The 14,616-nt window shown below is 38.3% G+C and overlaps 2 protein-coding genes across 4 annotated transcripts in view; one reads left to right on the top strand and one right to left on the bottom strand.

The window, feature by feature from the left end:
- The window catches only part of LOC146469997 (uncharacterized), a 92,604-nt gene that overhangs the window by 62,230 nt on the left and 15,758 nt on the right, over positions 1–14,616 (bottom strand). The window contains exons 11-20 of one of the 3 annotated variants that reach the window (XM_085122090.1): positions 13,874–13,945; positions 13,041–13,115; positions 12,092–12,163; positions 11,276–11,347; positions 10,300–10,371; positions 8,326–8,636; positions 6,176–6,457; positions 4,884–5,293; positions 3,588–3,687; positions 516–2,177 (exon numbers count right to left, since the gene is read on the bottom strand). In XM_085122090.1, the coding sequence (XP_084978216.1) occupies positions 2,023–2,177; positions 3,588–3,687; positions 4,884–5,293; positions 6,176–6,457; positions 8,326–8,636; positions 10,300–10,371; positions 11,276–11,347; positions 12,092–12,163; positions 13,041–13,115; positions 13,874–13,945 (1,621 nt within the window). In that variant the 3' untranslated portion in view covers positions 516–2,022. Of the gene's footprint in view, positions 1–515; positions 2,178–3,587; positions 3,688–4,883; positions 5,294–6,175; positions 6,458–8,325; positions 8,637–10,299; positions 10,372–11,275; positions 11,348–12,091; positions 12,164–13,040; positions 13,116–13,873; positions 13,946–14,616 lie in introns of those variants that run through there. The other 2 variants (XM_085122085.1, XM_085122087.1) reach the window with 2 other exon arrangements.
- LOC146469999 (52 kDa repressor of the inhibitor of the protein kinase-like) lies at positions 9,245–10,240 on the top strand. Its single transcript, XM_085121891.1, has one exon. The coding sequence runs from the start codon at positions 9,245–9,247 to the stop codon at positions 10,142–10,144; it is 900 nt and encodes a 299-aa protein (XP_084978017.1). The 3' UTR covers positions 10,145–10,240.

Genomic DNA, 14,616 nt, shown 5'->3' with positions numbered 1-14,616 from the left:
AAATTCGTCCGGTTATGAGCAGCACTTTTAAAACTTTTTTAATTCTCTGATAAAATATATTTCTTGAAGGGTTTTTACCAAATCTGGTCTCAATTATATTACAGGTATGATTAAATGGACGGACTTTCAAGTTGCCTTTTCTAAATTGTTCAAACCCGTTTTGAAAGAAATCTTTTTCTCTCGGTTCTTCCTCTTGGGGTTCACCCGTTGGTATCTCGATAACCCCTTCAGACCCCCTACTAAGTGAATGAGCAGCCGTATTTACTGTTCCTCAATAGGTTGGCTATTGTAGCGTCAGGTGTCAAAAGTTGCATTGGCATACACACAAAAAAATTTGCAAGCAGTTGGCGAAAGACTACGAGAAACAACTTGCCGCCAAGTTAGAGGAAGAAAGACTTGAAGAATCGAATAACGCTAAAGAGGAAAACTCAAGTCAGATGAATGGTGAAAATAAAGAAGAGTCTTTGAACTGCGCACACTCAGAAACTAGTAATGAAAGTAAAACCTGAGTCCACTGACGACCAATCCAGCGGTGTTCCTGAAGAGAAAGCTTGACATTGCGTCACTTACGTGTAACAAAAAGAACGTTATTTACGCCGTTAATTGATGGAGTAAATTCTTCATCCGGTAAAGTTGTTTCTTGTTTTTGACAAAAGTAGTATATACAATTCTGTTAAACACCAATTTAGCGATTTTTGATCCTACTTTACATGTAATAGCTAACTGGGAAAAGTTTGCGGCTAGCTATTTTGCAGTAAGACTGTTAACATAAATGTACTGAAAAAAAAGCAACAATTTGTATTTGCTGGTCTGTTCCTTGACAAAGGAAGTATGTGTAAATTTAACTATTTTTTGCGTGTTTTTTGTTTTTTTTTTTAGTGTTTTTTCTTTTTTTCACTATGCTTTGTTTTTCCATTTCCAAACCACTCATGATTTTCGTTTTCATTGTCATTGGAGATCAAGATTCATGCAGTACAACGTCAAGCGCTGTTTGTAACTGATAAGCAAAATTCTACACGGGATATTTACACTTATTTATACCAGTTTACGATTACTTCCAAAAAAGAAATTTACATTCAAGGTTGTTCTCCAAAACGTGCTGCAAATGTAAATCAGTAATTCTCTAGTGAAATACACCGCCTAGCGTGCGTGAAATTTGTAAATGAAAAGAGCTCTCCATGAACTAAGTGAAATGAATAACAATTTCTGACTTTGGTTTCGTTGCTGTGTTTGGCAGCCTTATTTGAAATGAATGCATCTGTCATATATATATAAAGCCCGGGGTAACATGACAACGCACCATATTTGTTCATTCACCGTTTATTGCACTTCAAGTCGTACATCAATATTGTTTATGTTACAACTTAACCATCAATTGACTCTCGGACTCTTAAAATGCCTCGTGAAGGTCCAAAAAAGGGAAACATCTTTTAAGATTTGAAGTGTACAAAATCTTAGTACCCAGTTATTACTACAGAAAAGTAGTGCCTAACAAATTTCAGTACTCTCATAAAGTTCACCTAGAGACTCTAAAAGTTTATCGACCTAACTCACAGACCTCAAAATTTGCCTTTGAGTCAGATTACTTCCGCTAAAAAAATAGACAAATTTTGCTGGTTACAAGTGAATGTCCACTTAAGATGATGGGTGAAGACAAATTAACTATACCAAATGTTATTCTTTGTGATCACAACTGCTTTTAAAAAACAAACTGAGCTATTGTAATATGCAGGTATCTCAATTAAATAAAGAGGTTAAGCCAATGCCACTGGCAGAATTTCAGCCAAACTTTGCAAAACCAAACAAACACATTTTGTTCCGTTTCTGTTTAAATAAATATCTCATCGTAGAAGAGTTTCGTAATAACTCACTTTGGTGATAGTAGCCGACACTAGATTGAATGATGAAACAGTTTCCGATACTCGTCCACGAAAATGTACTGATCAGGACCTGCTGCCGAATCCTTTGTCTTTTTTTTTTCTTGTCTTTTCTTTCTTTTTGTCGATGGAAAGAAAAGCGCTGCTAGTTCTCAATCTGGTGCTGAAATTGGCTGGTAGTGGCATTTTCATCTTCCGGTTGGATGCTTATTTCCTTTGGTAGTTGTTTTACAGACACGGTGGTCACAGTGATTGCATTGCGACCCACTGTTTCCAGCTCTGTGATTCCTTCATCATGTCCTGTATGGGTACAAACCAGCCAAATGTTACTAAACCATAAGCTAAAAGAGACTTTTCCCATATGCTTTCCACAAGGCCAAAGTAATTGACAAAAACAACTTTTTTTAGGGGGTGGGAGTGACACAGATACTTTTAAGTGGTATAGTTAACATTGTGGCCTCAACTAAACACAAAAAAAGGTAAATTTCAAAAAGGATATAAGAGGATACAAAAACTCCAACAATACACGAAAAATCTGCCTTTAGTTACCAATCACCTCAGAAACATGCTAACTGTGTCAAAGGATGTCTGTCTAGCGTTTGACACGCATAGGACAAAAAGTAATGCGCTTTTTGTTGTTATCAGATGTAGCTTAAATTGCTTTCAAATGTTGCCTGATTTACACATAGGTACATTTGATGCGCGTCAAAGGAAATACCGTTGACGCTATGTAAAAGCGCTTCTACGGATTAAAATATGGCAAAGGTTACTGTTTCAGTTAAGGTACTTTTGACACGCCTTTAATGTGAATCAAAGGTGATCATAACCAAATTTTCGTGCCTATTTACAAGCTTCGCCAAAATTCCAGAGTTGAACTCTGGGCCACCCAGCTGAAATATCTTCATGCAGAGGCCAGAGATGGAATGTCAAGACCGGTGCTGCTTCCAATCACGATAACCAAAGAGAACAGTAATCAGACGAGCCCGCAAGGCAAAGAAGTTTGAAAATGCCAACTCAAAGCGCACAGACTTACGTTGGGTGACCACACGGGCTTGCAAGTAGACGAAACTTTCCAAATATATTTCAAAGCAAAATTGCACGGTGCCAATACCAGAGAAAACAATACTGAGACCAACTTGAGTCGACTTTCAATTCTCCCGAAAAGGGGTAAGAATCTCGTGCTAACAAGCGAGCTAATGTGAGCTTGGCCAAAATAAAGGCAAGCCACCAGATGGTAGTTATCGAAGGTACACATTCTGACCAAAAAGAGTCACAAGGTACTGCCCTAACTCGTGGTTCTGTTTGCTTAGAGCGTGAAGGAGCAACCATACGCGACCAGACTGCCGTCAAGCAAACTTGCCCTCGCTGTATTCTACCTTAAAACCTTACCAAAAACTGTACCCCAAAGCCTAGAACTTAACCCTAAAAGTCCATTCTTCTCCACATCAAAGCCCTGACAAAATCTTTCCATCCATAAAAGTCCACCAGAAAATTCCTAACCCAACCAAAGTCCCCAACCACCGATTTCAAACACAAAAGCTAGAGGTCTTCGCATCTCCCCTCCATTAATATACCTGAAAGCCCCTTCCTCCCCCCTCCCTCCTCCTCCCCATTAATCCGGGTTTTAACTCCTACTATAAACGTTTGGTTTGTCTTTCAACCAGAGCGATACCAGAAACCGGTTATGCTACAGTCCAATTCAACGCTTACCTAAGTTGTCTTGACCGGAGATGGAGAAGCTTATAGGCCTGATTTTGCAGCTCACGCAGTGAAACATTCGAGTCAGCCATCCTGTTAGGACGCTTCTCACCTGGCAAATAAAGGCCGGAGTATAAGTGTGACTGCGTGTGAATGAGGGCGTAACTTGTTAATGCTGCAGTATGATTAGTTGGATAAAAGTTTAAATTAGATATTTTATTTCGCGTGTACAATTGAGCTTGATTAAGAATATTAAAATCCACCATAATCGAAAAAGATGGTGACTGGTACATTTACCAACAGATCCTAGCGTACCAAAACCTTAAGATAAAAACGTTCAAACAACTTCAAACCAACCATACACAATGTTGTTAGTACATGGACGAATTTCGCAAAAATATAGCTTTCTTTGCGCCTATTGACTGCGTTAGGTTCCCAAGGTATTGTGATAAATGCACGGCCGCCATCTTTTCTGTACGATGGATTGGAAACGAAACCCTGTTCCATCACCCACAAGTCCGATCGAACCGGCAGAAATGTCGAGGCGTGGTTATCGTAACAAAACCGTGAGAACAAAGCAGAATTCAGCAAGCATGTTTCTGCTCCGGCGGAGTAGACGAGCGTTCGAACCACTAGGCTTGGGGTGATTCTCCATATCCCAAGTTCATTGTGTTGTTCAGTCAAAATTTGTCACTTGTATCTCGTTGTTGTCCAATACCAAGTCTATCTTGTGGTCGCTTAGCGTGCCCTTTTGACATAATGGGGGACTTAGTATATAACCACACTTTATTAAAAATAGAGAGTTATAAGTTAGGTATATACCTACCCGCAAAAAGCTAAAGCTAGTCGAGGCGAGTGGGTATGAGTATATTAAACTAAATGCAAATAAATTTTGTTGTTTATAAATTGACATTATTGACAAATGGTTATCGTAGCAAAACCGTTGTGCACCTCCATCATCCAGTCTTGACCTGGTGGCTTCATTTGGATGGTTTTACTTAAACCTCAAGACTGAACGGTTAGAACCTCTTATTACAGCATGAGTAGCAGCACAGCTAAAAAGCTACTGCCCAATAGCTCTGGTTTGAATACCGGCCACAGTAAAGGATCCACAAGCGTAAAAGTCAAGACTTAACTATCTATAACATGAACAGCACAATAGGAAAGCACAGCTTTCATTTGAGTGGTCATACTGTTTAGGATTTTGCTGACTGGCTCATCAAATGTGAGAGCCACATTGACTTGAAGCCGGATTGTTCTTCAATTCACCGGTGCTTTGTTCAATTTTACAATAATTTGTCTTCCTACCTTAGGCGTAGAAAAGGTGTAGAGCACAGGATTGACAGCGGAATTAACCGGCAGAACAAACACTGCAAACCACACGTAAACCAATCCTGAAGGATCGTGGAATTTGCCGATAAGAGCGAGAATACTCAAGATTATAACAGGCACCCAACAACTGAAGTCCGTTAATACGATAGCGAACACTCTCCGTGCCAGGGTGGACTCTCTTTTGAGGCTCGTGGAATTCGCTTGTGATTCTCCATGAGCTTTGATCCTCTGTTGTGATTTAGACACTGTGAGGATAATGGCGATGTAAGCTGCCAGAATGAAGAGGAATGCTGCGAGATTCAAAGCGATAAACACAGTAACTGAATACTCCCAGCCTGCCAGCCTTTCTTCAGATAACTGGAGAGGAAGACATACTGACGAACGACCTTAGGAAAGAAAATAATGCAACAAGTCTTTAGTAGAATTCAATTGAAAAGCTTAACGTACAACGTATAGGAAATGTGTTTGAATAATACGCCTGTACTACGTCCGTTTCATTATAGCCCCAAAGTTCCTTAGGGCATTCATGATCAGGAACCACTTAGTTCAGTGGAACCTGTTTTTGAAATACTTACACCAAAGGCCCGGGGGAGAGGCGAGTATCCGTACAATGGAACTGGTTTGTAATACAGAGGCGTACATTAGTTTGGTCTCACTGGAACAAGGGAATTGCCCGTTGTAAGTGCCAACGGAAACCTCGTAATGGGTAAGGTATAAAAGAGGTAACAGTAAAAAATGCAAGCTCGATCTGAAACTAAATTGTTAAATGAACGGTGCAAACATTTCGTGACAAGAAGAATTGACAACAGATGTTATTCCGCCACCAGAAAATTGTACCAGCACTCGCAAGAAGATCGTGGGGGATAGGAATATACAAGGCACACGACAAATTAAAATTTAAACTTTAGTATACAGCTGTTTCGACAAGGTATTCTGGGAAATACCCGATAAATTCCAATAAAAGCTCAGAATCCATAATGCATAGATTTGAGATGGCGGGCATCAGTATTGACTCGAACGGTGTAAAGAGCACCTTAAAATTACGTAAACTTACATTTTGAGCACTAAATCTTGCTTGTATGCAAGGGAAAATCACTTTTTAAAGACTTTGTAAGGTATATGACGGTCGGTTGGCGTGCCACCTTACAAACATTTCCAAAAAGCAAATACTCAAAATACACAAACGAATAACTTCTTTGCCAGACAAGAGGTATTGCTCAAATTCACAGGTTCGTTTAAATTTAATTGAGGGGCTCTTTCCAACATACCATAAAAGCCATATCTTCTGTCCTCGTTGTAAAAGTACGGGCTATCATTTGTTGGTACAGCGGCGATGATAGCTCCACAGACCCAAACCACTGCGCAAATGAAGTAAGTAATCTTTAACGTCAAACGACGACAGCTGAATGTGAAGACGATACTGATCAACCGGTCAGCGGTGATAACAGTCAGCATTAGTACCGAGACCTCGCTCGACAGCACCGACAGAGCTCCAGCCAGCTTACAGAGAGCTCCTGACCGCCATGTTAGGTCAAAGCTGAAATAAGCTCCTGAAAGTGAATCGTTTAAAATAAATAAATAATAATTAAAATTTTTGTAGCGCAAATTCCATGTAAGCATGATCAAATGCGCTTTACAGGAATAAAATTAATATAAACAATTAACTAATGTTAAACTACAGAGGTAGAGCTTAATAATGAACAATATTTACAAAGATTTAAATTCTAAACTAATGAGGTAACAAATTAAAAGCATGTCTAAAAAAAGGTTTTAGTGATTAGACTAGTTTTCAATTACGTGACGAAAATTATTCGTGTTTGCCTTTGTTTGGGCTCACTGTGTGCCACTTTCTCAACCGTGCATGCGCACTAGAGGTAAAACCAAACCTGAGTTATTTTCTCCCAGCTATCACCACTTTGCGTGTATTTGTTGTGAATTGTAATTGGTTCATTGTGTTATCTGCGTCTGTGTGATTGGACAGTATTTCCCGGGGCTACTTCCTTTAGGAAAAGAACTGCTCTTTATTTTTTTGAAAATATATTTCAATGAATCTTCCATAATCATCAGTTACTTGAAAAATAGATTCCATTTTCTGTGGGCTGTTCGGGTATAGATCACAGATAATATCAAATTGTGATGAAGACAAGAAGTGGCGCGCGAGCCGTAGGCGACTGTCACTGATGTTAGGACTCGTGTGGCCATGATTTATTTTCTTACCACATTTTGACATCTTATACGATCTACAACTGAACAGACCCACAGCGATGAAATGTAATCTTTTTGTTTATACAATAACGTCGACATTTCTCAAGCTAGCCTTACGTTAAACGAGCCAAGTATTTTCATAACCTGTTAAAAACGTCAAGGTTACTGTACACAATCGGGAACAATAAAAATAAGAGAATAGATCGAAAGAGGCTTACAGTCAAACAAATAGTTTTAGAACTAATATTTACGCTAACCGCATGCCGGTTGCTTCACTGCGAGTAGAGAATGATCCCTGCTATTCCTAGATTTCCCGCGGCAAAAACGCTGAAAACACTTCCTTCCTCTTCACTTCACAACAAAATTGTACCTTATTCGACCTGGCTCTCGTGTCACTTGCTTTGATCTAATGGTTCTTGTTTTGTGAAAATTATTTTCCCTGTTTTTGTTCACGACGAATCGAAATAGTTTGGAAACTTTGTTGATTAGTTTTTGGACCCTAACACTGATCATGCGCACTAGTCACACCGCACAGTGACGTCATCCATGTGTCTGTCCCTGATTTGCTCTCGGGCAAGGACCAATCCTAACACGTGCAGAATCGTCGTTATTGTATATGAGAAATTTGTACTAACAGTTTCAAAATACAACATTATTATAAGTCTGAAAGTGGCTAAATAGAAAGTGTTGAATTCGCATGATTAAGTTGCTGATTATGAATGTATATCCACTGGCAGAAAATGACTTTCTATTAGCGAAGTTTAGACTTACTAATTATGTATTGTAACTGACGTTTAGCTTTTTAAAACCCATCTAAACAACGATGATGGAAAATGCATTGAAGGGTCTGCATGTTTCAAACTAAAGAGATCAGTTCTGTTGTTAACAAAGTCGATTTTTCTGCTTCTATTCCGACCATTTGGATTCACAGTTCACGACATAGCTTCCAGCAGTGATTACGTTCTTTCTGGATGTTTTTACGCAAGTATCTGAGCCAGATCGACACGCTAAAGAAAACAGCATTCACATTTGGATACATTCAACATGCTATACCAGTCCTGGCTGGTGTAAAGTGATTCAAGGTTCCCAATATCGCATAACTACTGCTAAAAGAGCATACTAATTCCCAGAGCTTTCAAATGAGCTAAGTTAATCCTCTTGTCCATTCGTTATGAAAATCAGTAGTCCTTTGGCAATGTTACCATAGCATTACCTGCCCATATTTGGTCTTGAATGGCGATTATCATCAGATACACTCCCATGAGGAAGTCAGAAACCGCGAGGTTTGTCAGAAGACAGGTTTGAACCGGGTGGTCATCACGCCTGATCAGACGCCAGGCAATCACTGCCAGGTTACCAAGCACGGCAAGGATACCGAGCAGCCAAATGATCTTCCTGGGGCCTGTGGCCTCGATCATGCGGTTGCAGCTTGAAAACGAGTCTCGCTCCGAAAATGGGTATTGACAGTTGACATTTTCGAGAACCCTTGTAGCATAGCAGCACAAGGAGAAGCTGTCTAAGTTTCTACAAAAAAAGAATGAACATAAAACAGTGTGAATCAACACCGAAGCCTTAAATTACCGAGATGAAGGATGGCACTGGAATAAATGGTTAAACTAAGTCATTAAAAGGTTCTGTGTTTACATGTAACAAGATATTATGTTTTGTTATGTTTTAGGTTTTGTTATGTTTTAGGTTCGACTCCTGTTGGGAGAACTTAGATTTTCTTTTTTCGAGTACAATCAAATCCTAGCACGATGAAAGATGTTTGTCACAAAATCCTAGTTCAATGGCTTCTGTTATTAGCTCCCACGAGTCTCCTGATGCTCAGAGGTAGAGCATTCAAACTAGTAGTGGGAATGTCTTAGGTTCGACTCCTGTTGGGAGAACTCGGATTTTCTTTTTTCGAATATGGCTGTGTCACTGACTAAAAAAAATGCTTCCTACAAAATATACATTGTTTATAATAAGCAAAAAGACCATGTCTCTTCAGGGGCGTAGCCAGGGGAGGGTTCCAGGGGTTCCGGAACCCCCCTCTCGGATCAAGGACCCCCCCCCCCTCTCCCATTTTTAACAGTATATTATGCGAGCGCTTGAGGTAATGGCAAATGAACGTCTATTTGCTGACCAATATGGCGACGCAGCATGGAGCTGGGACACAGACACCAAGAATAAAGAGCGGACTTGCGAACGCCATTTCAAGTTTTTCTTTAATAATCACCTTGTTGACGGCAATGAAATGCCTTTCCGTCCTGAAACCCCTAAGTGTAAAACTTCAGAAGAGAGATCTAGATGTCTACGAGGCGTACACTAACAGTAATAATGTCACGGACGATCTCCAGGACATCCAAGACAACATCGAAGACATCTGGACCGAGTGGTTTGATCTGGCGGTCACTACCGCGGCAAATGTAGGTGTTGTGCCTTCCATCCCGCGCCGGACCAATCAGCAGCAGCATCGCGACAATGTACCAGCCCAGACACCATCTGATTACTATAAGAGGGCAGTTGCAATTCCCCTTCTAGACCATCTACAATCAAAGATGAAAACATACTTCAATCCTGCTAATGATGCTGTCTTGTCCAGCCTCTTTAATCTTCTGCCTGAGCTGGTAGCCGTCGCAGACAGAAATCCTGACATTGAAGCAGCGCTGGAGTTTTATGAGAACGACCTGCCTTCTCCCCATGTCGTTGATGTTGAGCTTCTGCGATGGAAGAGAAAGTGGTGCAGCACTGAGGATGCCCACCTTCCCACCAGTGCAGTTCAGATACTTGCAGCAAGCGATCAAGAGTTCTTTCCTAACATCCACACCTTGATCCGCATTTTGTGCACGTTGCCGATAACGTCAGCTGAATGTGAGCGTTTATTCAGTAAACTACGAAGGTTAAAAACATACCTGAGGTCGACCATGTCAAGCGAGCGAGAGTCTGGGCTGGCGTTGATGAACATCAATTACCACCGAGACATAAATATCGAGGAAGTGATAAACACGTTCGCTCAACGGCAACCAAGGCGTCTTCTGTTTGCGTAGCGTAAACGCCAAAGTCTTGTACCTACGTAATGTAAGGATTTTAGACCAACCGTTTTCGTTGGAACCAATTTGGAACCCTCCCTCCTAGAAATCCTGGCTACGCCCCTGCTCTTGAAAAGACAAACTCACACACACACGTTTTTACCATAACTTACAAGATGTCTAGCTTGTGGAGGTCCTTGAACACGTTTATAGGTAGCTTTTTGATTAAGTTTCCCTGTAGATATCTGTATGGCAAGACAAATATCCACGGATAATCAAAATATTAACCGTTTAAGCTAGGCATGCTATTTGGGTTATCCTTATAGCTTAAATTGTTCAATTATAGATTAAAATCCTGAAAACGACGAAGAAAAATCTTAGGAATAACACAAGGGTTAAAACTTAGCAATAACTCAGTGGCGGAGCTAGGAGATGGACCACTACCTTGAGCATGCAACCTCGTTCCTAGGGTCTCTTCTCTTCACGTCCCAGGGAGCGTGAAGAGGAGAAACCCTGAGAACAAAGCTGTTGAATTGGGGAACGAGGCTGTTGTAGACTGAATTTGTGTCTGTTTGTATTATACATGTGATATATTATTTTTATTCTAGACCATTTATTATACTGAGATTTTTAACTGTATAATTTATTGATTACCACTGTAGACAACTCACCAACGGCAATATTTTGTTGTGTGTACAAAACACTAAAACACTTTACATATTTTTGGTCCCTGTTGTCTTAAATTGTGAAGAAAAAACTTGGCTAGCACTTCCTTTAGCAAAAGGTCACCTCAAACTGTTGCAACGCTAAAATTAATCGTGACTAATCCTTCTGTTTTCGGAAGTGCAAATACGTGGTAAAAGCAGCGAATAAAGGCCAGCTGGTATTTTCAGAAAGCCAACAGCTGCTCATAAATTCATAAATTTGTTTGACAGTTTAAACACAGATGAAACCGTTTTACCTTGCACAAATTTTAGCTGTTAATAGGCCTAAAATGAAGTGAGAATGAAGGAAAAACAGTTTATCAATTTTGTGTGAATGTTCTCGTTGGGTGCCCTTGTCTCTTCATAAGTAAATCATTTTTCTCAACTAAAAAAGGACCATAATTATAAGATGCTATCTGCTACTTAAATGTTAGGTTACACTCACAACTTCTCCAGGCTGTTGAGTCCAAGAAATATGTCAGCATAAAGAGACGTAATCTCGTTGTTGTTCAAATATCTTGAAAAAGGATAAATTTACAGCTTTAAGGGGGCATTCCACCTAAATTTGACTGAAATTTGAAAAATTTTTAAGAAGGGATAGAGGAAAGAAAATGATTTTTGGAACACTAACAGACAGTTGATACCCACGCAAGAGCACCCCAAGTTGCTAGTGGACTAACTTGGTATCCTTCTATTAATTATTAACTACAAATTCCAATTTTAAAACTTCACTAAATCTTCAATATTTCTTATTTCTCTTAATTTTACCAATCTTTCTGGAATAACTACTCCTCCCAAATATACCCAAAAATCACCTAAACATTCACAAAATACCCCACAACACAGATTCACGATATGATGATAGGGTTTTTGGATTGCTTAAAAAGGGAACGAGATATTTCCATTAAAGCCATGTCAAGTGGCGGAAAAATGGCGTTCAAGTGTAACTCCCCCTTAAACTATGTAAAATCAAGAAAACTATTTAATAAAAAATGTCATTTAACCAGGGTGACCTCCTCCGCATAAAATGCTGATATTAATAGGGGGGCCTGCAAAAAAGAAAAGGACCTAAAAAACCTAAAAAGCGTAAATACAGCCACTAACTTTAAAATTAATTAAAAAGCTTGCGATCTATAGAATTCTAAAATACGAGTTTTAAAAATCATGACTGAGTTAAGATTCTCATACTATAAGTATAAGCTATATTAATAAAGAAAACAAACAAAGAAAGTATCTTGACAAAACAAAAACTCAAACTCACAGAACTTTAAGGCTCTTTAACTCCTTGAAGATGGATTGAGGTAAACTGGATATTTTGTTACGAGAAAGGTCACTAAAATAAATCATGAAAACAAAAGACATTCATCATGAGAAAGCCATTGTTCAGCTTTGGTTTAGACTCTCCTTTGTATCTTCAAAATGATTAGAGTGACAGCAAAGAAACTTTGTGACGTCATGTTAAAGTGCGACCGGTTCATGTGATAGAACTTTATAAAGCATTTTGAATATGATCGCTCAAAATTAATCTTTTGTCTCTTTTCAGAGATTTTCACTTGTCATATGACGTAATGGAAAATTTGGAAAACCACTCTGCAAATCTAATGCATTATTTTAACAAGAACTACTGAACAATTCAACATACAGAGTTTCCAGTTTTCGTAACGTTCTGAAGACAAACTGATTCTAGCTACACATGTAAAATCAAGAAAACTATAAGTATAAGCTGTATTGATAAAGAAAAACGTTAACGAAAAGAAAAAGTATTTTGACAAAACAAAAATTCAAACTTACAGATTTTTAAGGCTCTTTAACTCCTTGAAGATGGATTGCGGTAAACTGGATATTTTGTTACGAGAAAGGTCACTAAAATAAATCATTAAAACAAATTAAAGACATTCATCATGAGAAAGCCATTGTTCAGTTTTGTTTTAGACCGTAAGAATATTGAATCTCTCCGGGAAGATCTCCATCCTTTGTAACTTCAAAATGATTCGAGTGACGGCAAACAAACTTTATGACGTCATTTTAAAGTGTGACGGGTTACTTGTGATAGAACTTTATAAAACATTTTGAATATAATCGCTCAAAACTACTGGTTTGTCTCTTTTCAGAGAGTTTCACTCGTCATATGACGTAATGCAAAATTTGGAAAACCACTCCGCAAATCTAATGCATTATATTAACAAGAATTACTGAACCATTCAACTTACAGAGTTTCCAGTTTTCTTAACGTTCTGAAGACAAACTGATCCTCAAACGAAGAGATCTCGTTCTCTGAGAGGTCACTAAAAAGCAAGTTAAAAGAATTATTAAAATAATGAAACAGAATCAATGTTACTGCAAAACCTATTTTTAAGAAGCATCTTACAAGTAATTAATAATTATCCTGCAAAATCGCAAGGAGTATCATCTAATACTTATAGTCGACAAGGCCATAGGCCGAGTTGGCTAAAATCAGGCGATAATTCGGGAAGACTAAGCAGTTTTATTATTCAATATATTGACAACAACGCACAGTTTTATTGCAGACAAGGGAAAGAGAGAAGGCCAGCGGTTTAAGAATCACCGCCTAATACACTGTCATCTGAACCATAGTTAATTGAGGGACTGGTTATGGAACTTTTCCATGAAAACAATGGTACTGCAATTTATGTTGGAAGGGCTGCGACCGTGCACAATCCTTTGTTTTAACTGTTCACACCACAGTTGAATATCTTAGCAGGAACGTTTCTATTGGTCAGTTGCTCCAACACATTTCAAAATCTATTGTAGTTTGTGCACGGTCAAGGCCAAAAACGCTAACAAAAACATATAACAAAGGAGTTTGTCAAGCTGCATAACCATTGCCTTTTATTAACTATGTCTGAACTGAGACAAGGCGTTGAGCACAGATCGGCCTGGATTGGAGCCTGAAGCCTCTCAGTACTGTACAATATTGCACCATATCAATTGAGCGAACCAAGGGAAGTAATTAAAAAATGTAGGTTAGCGGAAAAAATAACGGAAACATCCAATGTATCAAAAACATAAGAATACAACTTACAGTGATATCAGTTCTGTTAGCTGCTGGAATATGGAGTCGGGTAACTGAGAAATTGTGTTCCCAGAAAGATCCCTACAAATAGACGATGGAAAGTAATTACTCAGCTGATCAGCAGTGATTGTTTCGTGTTTCCTCGCTGGCTGATATTGATTTCTTATATAGTGATGGAATCTCTTTTGACTTTATAATTTTAACAACTTTGTTTTCTTAAGATTGTATGTTAAACGTAATTTTATTGTAAAACGCTAACGGACTAAACGGAATTGGCGCGATACAAATTGTTATTATGATTATGATTATTATGATTATTATTATGATTATTATGATTATGATTATGATTATGATTATTATTATTATTATTATTATTAATATTATTATTATTATTATTTATATTATTATTATTATTATTATTATTATTATTATTATTATTCATTATTATCTGTAAGTAAAGGTTTAGATATACATAGGCAAGTGAAAATAAACGATAAAACCGAACAATTTTTTGGAGTCGTCATGACGCCATTATCAAGTTCGAAGTAATTACATATTCTCATATTATGTTAATTTTTGGTGAACTATTTCTGACATTGACTTTATTGTTATTATTTCGAACTTGATAATGGCGTCATGACAACTCCGAAACGTTGTTCGGTTTCATCATTTTTTTCACTTGCCTATTATTATCTGCCAACTGAATAGTATCTGGTACCTGTCGAAACAAAGAGTTCACTTATTATTTTTTT

This window comes from Pavona decussata, unplaced genomic scaffold (assembly GCF_977016875.1).
Source record: "Pavona decussata unplaced genomic scaffold, jaPavDecu1.1 SCAFFOLD_114, whole genome shotgun sequence".
Classification (NCBI taxonomy): Eukaryota; Metazoa; Cnidaria; class Anthozoa; order Scleractinia; family Agariciidae; genus Pavona; species Pavona decussata.
Note: the sequence above shows the minus strand (reverse complement) of the source record. Positions and strands in the feature narration are given on the sequence as shown.